Here is a 14,175-nt window from a genome sequence, read left to right as displayed (position 1 = left end):
GATTTCGACTTCCAAGGGAAAAGCTAGATATGCATAAACATGCAACTTTACTATTACAGTGTGAAGTCAGTGGAAATGGGAAATTGAGAAAATCAGACACAACAGGGGACGAAAGGGTGCAGCGTTTCAAAAGCATCTTTTCTGTTTATTTGCTTGTTGTCTCTTTTTTCTTCTTCAGTGAGATAAAGGCGTTTTTTTTTTCTTTTCTTCTTCTTCCACATAACAGCCAATTATATAACAGATTTCTTCATAACTCAAGAATCAGTCCAATCAATCCATTAAGCATTTTCTCTGAGAGGTTATAATTTCCTACTGAAATATTTCTTAATGGGAAAATCTGACTCATTTGCAAATTTGTCTTTTTCAATTCTCTTTTTACAAACAGGAAACACTCATGCAGACATACTTATTTCATCTGGTTTTACATTCAGGGAGCATCACAGTTTCACCAAACATGCCGCGACCGCCTTGTGTCCGACGCGCAGTCAGGGAGGCAAAGTGTTTATTTTTAGAAGTCAGAAGAGATACATGTGTTGTGCAGCAGCAGATTTTAATTCGTCCACCTGAACGGTGGGACGGTGAAGTATGAGGCATTCTGACGGCGAAGCAGGAGAGCGGACTGGAACAGAGCGACATTACCAAGAGGACGTCACACTTGCACACGTTTTACTAAGTTGTGGTGTGCGCTATAGAAAATCTAAAATCACAATTACTCAACAGAATCATGTACATTAAAAAATAAAAAACAAAATGCAACAAAAAAACAACTCTTTATTTTATAATCTTAGTGAAAAAGTCAAAAAGAAATGAGCACAAACGCCGTCTCAGGTTTCATTTGAAGCGTTTTAAACGAGCGTGACGAGCGGAGACAGAACCTGGTGTCACTGTGCCGCCTGAGAAACCTTAGAAGTGGAATAACTGCAGCTTCCCACGTAACATAACCACACAAAGCCTGTACAATCCCCTAAGGTTACATGACAAGACGCGTCTCCGGCTGCGTTTCCACTGCAAATGTGCGCAAAAATGTCTCGATTTTCTGCCAATTGTTGGGAAAAGAAACACAATTTCGCAATTGCTGTGTTGCCATCAAATAAGCAACGGCATTGAAATCACGCGAATACGTTTGTTCGCACAATAAGTCAATAAAAGACATGAAGTATTCGTCCTCCTACCACCTACAGTGTTCCTGCTGTAGTATTGCGAAATGTTGCCACTCATCCTATCGCAAAACGTTTTTTACTGGAAAACGTAAGTTTCAGCGAAATTGCCTCTAGTTTCCATTAGGCGAATTCCATTTTGCGCACTCTTATGGTCAATGGAAACGCAGCTTTGCTATAAGAAACGTCCTCATTGCAACTGTAAAAGCCAGAAGCTGATCCACTGTGCTGCCTTTGCAAGCGATTCTGTGACTGAAGGCGCTGTGTCTCGCTGCAGAAGTAAACACATGTGCGTGTACACCAACACAAAGAACAAAACGAACACATCACTCTTTACAGCTCTGTAGCACAAACCGTTCAGTTGACCAGGAAGTTTCCCCGCCCGCCTCGAAGCAAAATATACTCTAAACTCCGGTTTGGTACACCTTTAAACATCAGATTGGACTCCTACATAGACCGCCAAACAGAGCCGTGTTTGGCTGGTCCCCCCCCCCCCCCCCCCCTCACTGTGAAGCGTTCACTGCTTGGGGCCAGACGGGCTGGATCTCTGGGCGGCGTGGCACGGGTCCAGAGACTCCTTGGTGGCGCCATTGTAGACGTCTATGTCCTGATCGGTCCAGGGGGCGATGTTGCCCAGCGCCGAGGAACTGCAGTCGGCGAGAGCGGCCACTTCGGCGGGCTTCAGCACCCGGTCCCACAGGTTGAACTGGGACAGCTCCCCAACCAGAGCCTGGGAGGCGTCGAAACGCCCGCCTAGCGTGTCCTGGGGTAGAAAAAACAAACGATTGTGACCAACAAATGGCTGAATGCCAGTTGAATGTTTGCTTATTTCATCTTAAGCAGTTCTTTGCCAAATATATTCATCCACTGAACTTTTAGCAGCACAAACTTATAAGCAGTTATGCTAGAAAAGCATAAAAAATGTAGGAAATGACGGAAATGTATCTCATTTGTCTGCGACTCTTATATACAGTAGAAGTGGGTGAATTGATCCAAAATATCCAAAATATTGATATCAGTATCGGATCAATATCAGCTTGATGCTTTAGTTTCAGATTCCCTGTTGAAATATGTATTTCATTTTAATATCGCAGTTTCTCAACCTTAACTCGAAAACAAAATTGTTTTGATTTGCTCTCATATTATAATTTTTTTTGCATTTATTTGGGAATAAATGCACATAAACTTGTTCCACTTTTCTGTTTGTCATGCTGATATGTTAATAACGTATTTTATAGGCACCTATAAACTTTTTCCAAATTCCGTCTAAGGCTTTAACAAAATAATTAAAAGGAAAGCCTACAAAAACACCTAAATGTCAAAAGCTTGATGATACATCAGACCTAAATAATAAAGAGCACTGATACTGATACTGGTATCGGTATTGGTATCAGACCCTTTATTTACTTCGGATCTTAAGAAAAATAATTATGAGCTGCTTTTTTATACTCCTTTATGCAGGATTTACATTTTGTCTGAATAACAAAAAACTGTGACCGTCAAGGAAGAGAGGTTAAAAGACGATCATCGGAGTTATACCAAACTGTGTTTTAATCCTTTTTTATCATCGTCATCAACTCACGCTTACACTGACCTACTGTAAGTCTGTCAGGAAACCGGTCTACTACTGTGTCCTCTGACCCGGTTAAACCGTAATGAAAAGGGATCAAAATCCCAAGCCTCGCTCAGAAGCACTGATTTATGATGATTCTACAAAAATAAGATTAAAAATCTTTATTCTACTCCAGGGCTGCCTCTTGTGGTTGTGGGCTGGGGGGTTCCAATAAAATCTAGTCAACACATCCACACAACAACAATCCATCAGCTGTTTACAGCAGAGATTAATAAAGTGCTAGTGCCATCAAAAACCTACCCATCAAATCAACTTGTTTAGCATTGGCGCATCGCTTTATTGAATTGGAAGCCCTGCTGTGTGCTTTACATGTACAACGAAAGGACGATGTGATGCAGAATGAGCGTTGGGTTTTTTTTCTTTGAGGGATAACACAAGATTTGATCCTGGTTACGTAACGTAGCTGACTGACTAATGAAGGAGGGTGGCAGCCAGCTGTACGGATCCGCACCGCTGAAGTTCATGAGGCACCGGCTACTCATCTGCTGATCAGACGTCCTGTCTACAGGGTTTCTGTGGACGTTTGATGGTCTTAAAGTGACAGAAATTTACATTAGAAAACAGCATGTTTTGTGATTCTCTCTACAGCCACATTAACCCACATAGTGAAAAAGGGTTTTTTGCACAGATTGCGCCCAGCCTCGTGTGGATGGGCAACAGAAGTGAGCCAATGATTAAGACGAACGTTGTCCGGCCAACCGGCATCAAATTTACGCTACCTCATGACATACATAAAAAAAGGTAGCTAGCTAGCTAGCGAGGGCATATTAGCAGCCACTACTAAACACGAGGTGGCCTAAACCACCTAATAGTCTACCTGTTGGTTTTTTCAGTTAAAGATTTCTGTGGCATTCAAACTTTTGCCTGACAGGAAAAAAAAAAAACATAGAATGTAGCAGATTAATGCTGCAGTGTGTCACTTTTACAAAGATGCATATTTGTTTAGACTCTCGCCATGTCGTGACAGTTTGTTACGAGACAGATCATTTTTTCTACGAACGTCACATACTGCAGCTTTAAAAGTCCCGCCACAACAACATTTAAGAATTATGATGAACATTTCTAAGGCCAACTTACACTTTTTAAAAACGCATTCAAGACATCTTGCAGCCTTAATTTTCAATACGTGAATGTAAGACGTTTCTGAGGACACGCTGACACCCTGTGTCTGTAGCTGTTATTCATTCATTCATTACAAAAACATCATTTCCACAAAAATGGCCTATTCTCCAACATTTTCTCCATCCATCTGTCCAGCCCACCTGCTCCTGTCCCAGTATGAGGACTCCTCCAGGCTTGATGGGATGCCAGGCAGCCAGTCCCTCTCCTCTGCCCTTCATCTTGCCCCCCTGGTAGGCCTTCCACACCCCGTCTCGCAGGGTCCAGCTGACGCAGATGTGCTGCCACTCGTTCTGGGGTAGGGACAGAGGAAGCTGTGCCACCTAAAGGTAAAAAAGAAGAAAAAAACATGATGGTGGTGAATAACGTTTGTTTCACCTCCTGCAGCTGTGAACAGTAACAGTTGTCTTTGTTGACATTTTCTTCTACTTTAATCAAAGTGAGGCAGGTAGCTATCATATGGCTATCACATCATGTAGTAACTTAACAAATGTAGAGGTGATGAAATGCACAAAGTAAGCGTACATGATTATCTGCACATTATAAGGCTGCAGAGTTCAAGTATTATTTTGTCTTTCTGATTGGATGAAAACGATCCGTCTGTTTATCGCTGGTGGTGAGGTTTTTTTATCTACGCTCTCGGTTGCGAACGCAGTTGCTTGCATGTTAACAAAGTACTTTTCATACAACAGAAACATTAAAAAAAAAAAAAATCGCACAACTTTTTGGCACTCTTGGTGTTCCATACATGAGAAGCAGGAACGTCAAGAGAGGAGCGCAACGAGTCCGACGTCGCAAATTTAGCGACCGAATGTTGAAACATAAAACGCGCGACAGCACAAGTTATTGTTTGCTTACAAAGACTTACGCGCTCACATCGGTTTCAGCGCACACTCAGTTTGGTGGCACGAAGACGACGACGCAGAAACGCAGCTTTTTTTTTTTAGCTAAACTGCATGAAAAGTGTTTAAACGTCTCACCGTGGAAGGCGTGGGTGTTAAAACCCCCATGGCTGCGAGGTCCATCGTTATTTAGCTTTAGCTCAAAGAAACCTCTAGGACACCTTTTACCTTCAACTTTTTCTTTGCTCAACTTCAGCAAAATTCTTCCGTAGCGTGTAATTTCCAGCCCTGTCGGATCGGTATCGGTTGAGACTAAACCTCAGATATCGGCATCGGTATCGGAGAAAGTGGATCGCTGCATCCCTGAGGGTTCAGCAACATTTAACGACTGATAGGGGTGAGAAAAGCTCTCTCTACCTTGTCATTTATGAGCAGCTCCACAGGATTGTGGACTCCCTGCAGCAGGACCAGCTCGTTGGGCTGCCCGGGCACGGAGTACGAGAAAGGGGTCCCGATGCCCCCCTCTTTGGGCTTGAGCCACACACAGGCAGTGAAGGCGTACATCTCGGTTATCTCTCTCCTCACCAGGCCGTGCATGTAGCTGGTCCGCATGGGGAAGGAGAGGACGAAGCCGTCGGGAAACGAAGGCTCTGTCAGTGCTTTGGAGACACAGAGCAAGGGAAATGAAGAGAGGTCGTCAGAGAGCAAGACGCAATGAGAAAGAGGGGCTGACAGGTGTTTACTTCAGTGACAAACCTATTTATTTCAGTAATTTCCCGTAATAGTTTATTTACTCTCATTGCAGAAACTTTTGTTATTTAAATTTATTCAAAATATCAAAGTACCATTAAGGCATTTTTCTCTTCTTATCCAGTCTTAGAAAGTTTGGGAAAGTACAAGGTTTCATTTCGGCATTTTTTTTATAGGACTGGATCAATGTGGAAAATGAAAATAAGAGAATGGAAAAAAAATATTTGTATTTCCAGGCTTTACTCCATGCTCCATTACTTTAAATGTTGTGTTCTTTCTTCCATTCCTTCATTCCTTGTGTCATTATTTCTTTACGCTCTTTCTTTTTTGACTCCTGAATGTTTCTGTCCTTCCATCCTTCTTCCTTTTTTTCTGTCCTTCATTCTTCCATTCAGTCCATCTTTCCTCTTTGTTGTTCCAGTCCTTCCTTCCTTTGTTTATGTCGTACATCCTTTCCTTCCTTGTACCCTTCCTTCTTTCTGTCCTTCCTCAACTTCAGCTGAGTTTATTTAATAGAGCCAATTAACTACAATTGGTAATCTTGATGGACTCAATTCAAGCTAAAATTATTTTTAAAATAATACTAATAATTTACAATTTTATTATTGCTGTTATAATTTTATTTGTCATTTATTTATTGTTATTTTCATAAATAAACCTAAGAAAAAAAAATCCAGAATAAACATCTGCCAATTTGAATGGTAGTGCGTAAGACCGTTTTGTGCACATTGCAGCTGTTTACCAATCTGCTCCTCATAGAGTAACACACACATTAGGTGGCTAATTAGTTGGGCTGTCTGCTGCGGTAGCTAACCTCCAGCTAACTGCTCAACTTCGCGGTAGTTTATCAGCTGTAGCAGCAAAGCATTGATACATCATCGATAAGAGTGATTGGTTGCCCTACTTTTGTTTCTACACCAGAACAACCGATTTATTTACACCACTTTTCCAAAGAGCTGAAAATTTCTCTCTTGTAAGAAAAGACAGGGTGACGACGTCCTCTTTTACTTCTAGTGAAAACTTGGGTCACTGATCAGGCCTTGTATCTTAGCAACGGTGTGATGAAAACATGTTAGACTTTTCAAACTATAAACTTGAGAAGCCTTGCTCTACCTTAAGCAGCCCAGGTTTAGTGGGAAACTGTGTTTGGGTAACTGTGTAAATGACAAACTTTGATTTTGTTGTAGGTTCGGTTTTTTCCTCCGTCTCTGTTAACCTCGTTTAACTGCTTACACGCAGCTTACATAACCATGTTTAAGTGTGACTGCTGGCAGTCACACTTAAACAGACTGAAACTGATTAGACTAAAGACTAGGAGAATAAAAAGCTAAACTCGCGCTACAGTCTTTTGCTCACTTGGTTTCATCCATAAGCTGAGCTAACTGTGGCCGCAGCGCTGGACGGTGAATGTAACTCTGTATCTGTTCCATTTGTATGACATGTATGGCTTGTAACATGATCATTTTTTGGTATTAAAGTCTGTTTTTATATATTACCAGATTATTTCTCAAGGTAATTTAATTTCTGGTCGGTTCCTGAAACTGGTTAACAGACCCGCTGGAGCACAGAGACAAAATGAATGAACTCCAACAACTTGGGGGCTCGTCCGACCCGGTTTTTGGGTTTTCTGAGACGAGGACCCCTTCAGATGGGGTCTAAATTTGTGACCATATGTAGGGGGACATTCACTTAGTCATATTGTTTAGGAGACAAGTAAAATGGTAGACAAGAGTATTGGCCAAAGCATTGTTGAGGACGCACGTTTCAATTAATTAGGTTGTTTTGGGTCTGGGGGTCGGTTGAAACTCCGGGCAGAATCTGCTCAATTCACAAAAAATAGCCCCCTCCCGTTTGAGGGTGAAATTTAGAAAATGTCTGTGGTTTATGGGTCTAAATGGAGAATAAAATAGCATTGTGCGCTGGAAATTGTGTTTATGACGAGATAAAGGATGAATGAGGACCCATGGCTATTGCACCTTGTCGGGGATTAGGTAAGTGTTCTTGAAGCTTCCTGCCATTGCTAATCTCTCTCTTTATCCTTTAAATTCCTAGATTTTTGTTTGAAATGTACCTATTTATCATTTTTCGGTTTTCCAGTGGTTTTCTGCCTTGAGACTTGACGAAACAGAGGTTTAAGTGACGAAATTAAATCCAAACTTAATGAACTCTATTTATAGCTGTATTATTCCCTGCTTGACATTTCCCAACCCTCAGCCCTCATTAGCCATCTTATTTTCATCCACACAGTGTGTTTTCCACTGCTGTGATGACCCAGTTCACCCGCGGCGCTCGTTAAACTTTCATTTCGGGCGCCGCACTTGGTGCTTTCATGTCAGAGCGCGCGGATGCGGTTATCCGCTTCCTCGCAGGTATCGGTTTACTCCCACAGACACTCACTGTGCTCCAGCTCCATGATGCGGTGGTTGATGGAGTCGATGCCCTTGTCGATCTTCTCGTGCTGATCTTGCGTCTCCTTCCTCATGCCCTGGCGCTCCTTCTTCAGCAGTTTTATCTTCCTCTCCAGTTCCCCTTCGAGGTCCTCCACCCTCCAGACGCTCTTGCCCCGGCCGGGGGAACCTTTGGAAGAGGTCGGCCGGGAGCCGTGGGAGTGCGGGGAAGCAGGACCACGGCTCCCTGGGGCACCCCGCGCTGCTGGGGACGGAGAACCGCCGGCCGACGAAGATGGAGTCCTGCCAGTGTCCCCGGTCTGGGTGTTGCCGCCGCCGTTGCTACCGCTGCTGCTGCTACCGACGACCGACGAATCTGTGAGGTTCAGGGCTCCGGGACCTATCTCCGCCTGTAGAGTGAAGGGGAAAGATATTATTCTTTAGCAGTGCGGAAAAGCAAAAGGTCAGACATGTACAGAAGTTAACAAAAAAGAAGGGAAAACAACAGTTGTACTAAAAGGCATATATTATGTAGAAACAAAGACAAGGCTTTTACCAGCAGTTTCAGCTGGTAAAAGCCTTGATGACCTTTATGCAAGGCCAAACAGAAAAGTTGGAAGAATCTATGGCACTAAATTGGGGCCATAAAGTTTGTTCAAAAGAGAAAAAATTTGAAACTGGAAAAAAAATTTGAAGCTGAAAAAAAACCCTGAATATGAAAAGTAGTTTTGAATATATTTTTTTTTCAGTTTCAAATCTTCTTTTCAATTTCAAACATGTTTTTTCCGGTTTCGGTTATTTTTTCAGGTACAAATGGTTTTTCTTTTGAACAAACATCATGGCCCCAATTTAGCTCCGTAAGACATTTGCATGTATGGATGACATAATAAACCTGGACAACAGATGATATGAAAATTACAAACCTTACAAATAAACTGATATTAACTTTTGACTTAACCGAGTGGCTCAACATATGGAAACCCTCCAGCATCTTTGCTCTTATTTAAAACGTTAAATCTGATCCCCGGTTGTTCGATTTGAACAGCCTTTAAAGTTTTTAAATCTTTATTTCTCAGAAACTGTATCTGGAGTGGAACTAAGTTTTTTATGGGCTCTTCATTTGATGTTATAGGATTTCATTTCCATCAAGCCATTTGTTTGGTTTGATCCATGACCTTATAATGACAGATTTTGGATTAAACCTCATTGTGTCAAGCCTTTCTTAAGATTAAATCTTACACATAACAATGTTCTAAACTCATTTTATTGGTCAGTGGTTGTCTACAATTTCTGGATATGAGGGGGGGGGAAACACACTTTCTAAAGCTGCTATTTTTTATTTTTTTTGCAAAGTAAGTATTTTAAAATGAGCTGCTGCCGTACTGATAATCACTCAAGCCGTTAATAAGATGCAGAGCATAAGCTGCAGAAAATAATAAATAACGTGTCTGCGAGGTTGATGTAAACAGAGGCAAATCCGCAGGAGTGGATGAGACGTTTGCGAGGGCGATGTGTAATATCAAGAGAGTTGCTGAGGCGGTGTATCTCCACATCAAGGACATAAATTCACACTGATGGAGACAACCTTGTGACTGCGCTCACCGAGGGCTGGCAGGCGATGCAGCAGGGCTTCTGTGTGTGTACGAGTGTGTGCTTAAGACTTTCTCCACCTTGCAAGGCCCATTTTTCCCCAACGTTGTATGGATTTATGAGGTCCGACGCGATAAGAAGAGCTGCAGTTTTTGGGTTGGGTGACGTCGACAGCAAAGTTTTGATGCGAGTTTATTTTGGGTTTAGCGTTAGGGCCAGGCTTCAGAAATGAACGGAAGTCGACGTGAAGGTGGGAAAACAAAACATGCGTGCGTGTGTGTGGATAAACGTCTTCTGTTTCTCAATCTCAGAACACGCACGCACACGCCTTCGGTCTCTAAACCCCGAACCATCTCCAGCAGCCTTCTTCCCGTCCGGCCAGCTTCATGTTTTATTTACGACAACGTCCGAGTGTTGGATGCTGAGCAGGCGGCCGACATAATGGGAGGTGGGGCGCGCTGGGATGTGAGAGCCGGCTTACGTGGAAAGATTTCCCCCGAGTCTGTGGGAGCGGGAGCAAGGCATGATGGACATTTGTGTCAAGACGAGTTGGTTTGTAGAGCGGAGGGGGAGGAATAAAGACGGACAGGCAGCCTGTGAGATGATTCAGTTATTTCTCTCGCTCAAAATATATTAGCCTCATTTTCCAGCAGCTGCCCAATGCATAAGCAAACTAGGATGCTACTTCGGACCTCCAGGCCAGCAGGGGGCGCTTGACTCCATGCGGCGTACAGACATTAAACTGTCTTTGAATAATGAACCGACTTTAAAATTTGCTGTGAATGTTAAAAACACAACCAAGGGCGTAAATCCCATCTCATCATTGGTGGGGACCATAAACAGGAACATTTCTTAAGAGCAATTTTGAGGGGGGTCGGCGAGGTTCCATTGAAAAGTTTATAAACCACATTCAAGCTGCAGGACCAAAAATGACTAGTGATGCACATCAAATGGGTTTTTTTTTCTCAGTAAGCAGCCTGCAGAGAAGTAAAACTAAAATTCAAATGTTGCTTAGATACGAGTTTTGCTCAGTCTGACTGATCTAATCTCTGCTACACCTTTACAAAAATGTAAGGTTCTAAATACAAAAGCTTTAACGAGTAACTGCTCTTAATAAAATTCCTCATTAACATTGACTTATTGTGATGGCTCCCAATAAAGGTTATGGCCTATTTAAATTATAACTTAAGTTGCTTTATTTTAAAGCCTTTTTTAGTTTCGTCATGTCCTGGGTGACGGAGATAGAAATTAATATCTGGGGAGTATCATAACTTAAAGGTAGCACTTAAAGCACGAGAGTTTATATAGAAAAATATTCAGATTTTATTTTGTGGTTTTAAAGGCTCTACGTTGAAGACAGTGAGAAATAAAGGCATCACTTTTTGTCAATTTCTATCTGTTCTCGGCTCCCACGCACAGAGCCGGGTCCACTTGCTCCCTCCCGTTTCAAACTCTTCTAATTAATCAAAAGTTAAAGAGCTAAATATGAATGAGATGTTTTTTGCTACCTTTGACAAAAAAGCTCAGGTCTATGAAAGCAGTGTAGCAGTTTTGCTAATGAGGCAGCTTGTCAAGATTCAAAGTACCGAAATAACAAACTGCAGTCTGATTTTTATTGTTAATGTGTTTCTTCCCACTGAGCAGTGAAAGTCAATAAAATGTTTACGTGTCTTTTGCTGTAAGTATTTACTTACTGGAGGGGTTTTTACTTGTGATGCAGAGCCACAGCTAACAGTTAGCTACTCACTCTGACAGCCTGTGCCGTTCAGCAGCTGTTGCTCCGCCCACACTTTGGACTGAACCATTGTTCTAATACTGGTAGGGGGGGACCTAAAAATTTATTCTTATTTTTTTCTGAGATAAATGGCAGATTTATTTCGTTTTTTTTGCCTTTTCATGTTGATTTTATTTAAATGCAAACGTTTCTTCAATTTCTTTTTTCGCGAGGGGGGAGGGGGGGGGGGTCTAGACTTTTCCAAGTCCCCCCCTCCCCTCCCATCCCATCCCGGGATTTACGCCTATGAACACAACTATACATTCAGCTCTAATGACAAGAACAAAACGGGACATTTTAAAAACTACTTTAGCTAAAGAATTAGTAACCAGTGTAGAATAATCAAGTCGAGGCTTCACTGAGTTTTATGCTTAACTATAAGGAGGTGAAACGGCCTCAAAAGCGTTAAAAAAATTCCCCTTTTGTGTTTCGAAACTAGATTGAAGGTTTGATGATTACAATTTTTGTAATTAATGATTACGGGAAACACTAGGTAAAATATGTGACAGGTTATTATAAAAAACATATGTCTTTGGAAATGGCTTGGATAAAACCAAGAATTGGGGAAGAAAAATAATAAAAAGGACTTTCTTTCAAAAATTATGGATACCATTAGTCCCAATCACCTAATTACTGAAATCAAAAGATTTGGGTTGTGTAAAGTTTTGATTTTCCATGATAAAAATTATATCATGACTTGGCTTTAGAGTGTCACTCCAGGGTAATTACTGTCCCCCATTTTTCTGCCCTTTCCAGAACTTTAGAGACGCATCTTCTTGTTCTTCTTTCAAAGTCACATATTTTATGAAAGGCAACAAGAACGTTTAGCCAACTTTAAAAAAAAATGTATTTTGGCATTTTTATGTCCCTCCCTCCCCACGCCCTCCAACGTAGGCCTACATACCTCTAGCTTTTCGATCCGGTCCTTCAGGTCCATAATGGCCCTGGCCAGCTCCTCCACCGCCCGGGCCGTCTGCAGCTGCGCCGCCGAGGTAGAGCTCACGTCGTCCCCGGCCATGACGCGGCGGTTCCCGCTCCACACCCCGACGCTCCGCGCCGGCGTGGTCCTCTCGTCCTCCAGGCCACTCTCACACTCACTCAGCTTTCCCGTCAGCTCTCGGATGGTCCGCTGGTCCATGAGGATTTGGTCGTTCTGCTGTAAGACCATCTGCCGGAGGTTCTCCGCGGTCGTCCGGAGGTCTTCGTCTCCGCCGTTCCCGTACGGAGGCTCATCCGCCTGCTGCTGCTTCTGCTCCCGTTTCTGCCTCAGATCTTTGGTCTTGCACTCCCCAACAGGCAGAGGAGTACAAATCAGCCGACTGAAGCTGTGCTGCTTCGCCGACCCGCCTGCCGTCTCCTTCCCCAGATTCAGCTCGTTCAGCGTGGGGACCTCCAGGTCGATGCCGCCCAGCCCGTTGTCCACTTCGTAAGAGCCCGGGCCGTGCAGAGCTCCCAGCGGCCCGGCGTGAGCCACCGACCCGGACTCCAGAGGCTGGATCAGCGCCTCCGAGGTCATGGTGCCGTTATCGCCGGCGGTCACGCCGCGCTTTCGGGGATAGACGCTGGCGATGATGCAGATGACCGCGCCGAGGAAGGCGAGAGAGCCCGCTCCCACCAGCACCACCACGAACTTCATCACGCCTGTGAGAGTCGAGGAAAACAAACCGGATCAATCGCCTTCACAAACATGCAGCATCACTCCGCACCGCAACGAGCAAGGAGGACACGCGCTTTACACGTAAAGAGCCTTACAATCGCGACAAAATCCAATAAGTGTTAACGAAAACGAGAGGTGTTGTTATTTTTATCAGGAGAAAACGTGACGCTTACGTCGACTTCAGCTGATTCCAGAAGCGCTGTGGCGTCCTGACTTTCGTTCCTCCCTCTTGAGTGTGATATCGACGGCACCGCGCTGTCTCGACCTGCGGGGATGCTCTCCGTCTCTGCGTTGCTAAGCTGCTCTCTCCTCCGTGCGTGCGTTGCCATGAGGACGGCTGCTGGAGGAGGAGGAGGAGGAGGAGGAGCGTGACTGGTGAGAGTAGAGGTGAGCTTCCAGCAGAAGCTGAGCGAAGCAAACAAGGCCGTGATGGATCTGTGGGCGCGCGAGCGTGTGAGAGCGCGTGCGCGCGCCTCGCCGCGTGCATCTCTGTTACTGAAAGGGCGCTGGAAGAAAAACAGCAAAACGCTATAGCTGTGGACGCGGAATGTAATGTTCATCTGAGTTGGTTGTTTTAGTTTTGGAAAGAAAACATTTTTTTTTTACTTAGTCAGCCGAACTGAGGTTGTTTGAAGCCCTAAGCAGAATTTAATTTGGAGGGACGTAAACCACTCACCGCATCAACAGTGACATGTCGTCTATAATATGGGGCTCCCGAGGTGTCCAAAGTGTTACTCCGGAATATAAAAAAAAAAAAGATAAAAAGAAAATGTTCAATTCATTAAAGTCTGTGTAATTAATTAATCAAAATTAACTTGTTAAACAGCAGGCTTTACTTTTATTTAAAAGTAAAACCTTAATGAAGTACAGTTCATTAAACCGCATAAAGTGTCCCATATCCTGCAGTAGCTTCTGACAACAGACTGAATATTTTTCATACCGAGAAAATGGAAAACCCTCAGTGATTTACAGATTTATTTTCTACAAAACTCAAACAACTTTGTTCATTTTGTGGATATATTGTGTTCAGTTTAGTGTTAAGTAGTTGAAAATAATTCAAAAGAAACATTATTATAATACAATCCTGGGAGATGGAAGATGACAGAGCTAAACGGAAAGCCAGAGCCACAAACCAAGACGACATGGCTCAACAAAAAAAAAGGAATATTTTATGATATGAGAACCAAGTAAGACGACATGATCACACAACACAAGGGGAGGACATAACAAGCCTTTAGCAGTACAGACTGAAATAAAACTGTCAAT

General features: G+C 43.2%; 1 protein-coding gene across 2 annotated transcripts; it reads right to left on the bottom strand.

The window, feature by feature from the left end:
• Positions 1 to 207: 207 nt before the first annotated feature.
• nptxrb (neuronal pentraxin receptor b) lies at positions 208 to 13,562 on the bottom strand. 2 transcript variants are annotated; one of them, XM_028018807.1, is made up of 6 exons: positions 13,083 to 13,562; positions 12,157 to 12,893; positions 7,899 to 8,298; positions 5,169 to 5,410; positions 4,053 to 4,232; positions 208 to 1,920 (listed from the first exon to the last, which is right to left on the bottom strand). In XM_028018807.1, exons 2-6 carry the CDS (start codon positions 12,886 to 12,888, stop codon positions 1,675 to 1,677), a joined length of 1,800 nt encoding a protein of 599 aa, XP_027874608.1. In that variant the 5' UTR covers positions 12,889 to 12,893; positions 13,083 to 13,562; the 3' UTR covers positions 208 to 1,674. The 2 variants fall into 2 exon arrangements, with proteins under 2 accessions (XP_027874608.1, XP_027874609.1); XM_028018808.1 differs by lacking the exon at positions 13,083 to 13,562 and having other exon boundaries at positions 12,157 to 13,071.
• Positions 13,563 to 14,175: the final 613 nt, after the last annotated feature.

Source organism: Xiphophorus couchianus, chromosome 5 (genome assembly GCF_001444195.1).
Source record: "Xiphophorus couchianus chromosome 5, X_couchianus-1.0, whole genome shotgun sequence".
NCBI lineage: Eukaryota > Metazoa > Chordata > Actinopteri > Cyprinodontiformes > Poeciliidae > Xiphophorus > Xiphophorus couchianus.
The sequence above is the reverse complement of the archived record's forward strand: the minus strand, read 5'-3'. Positions and strand labels throughout refer to the sequence as shown.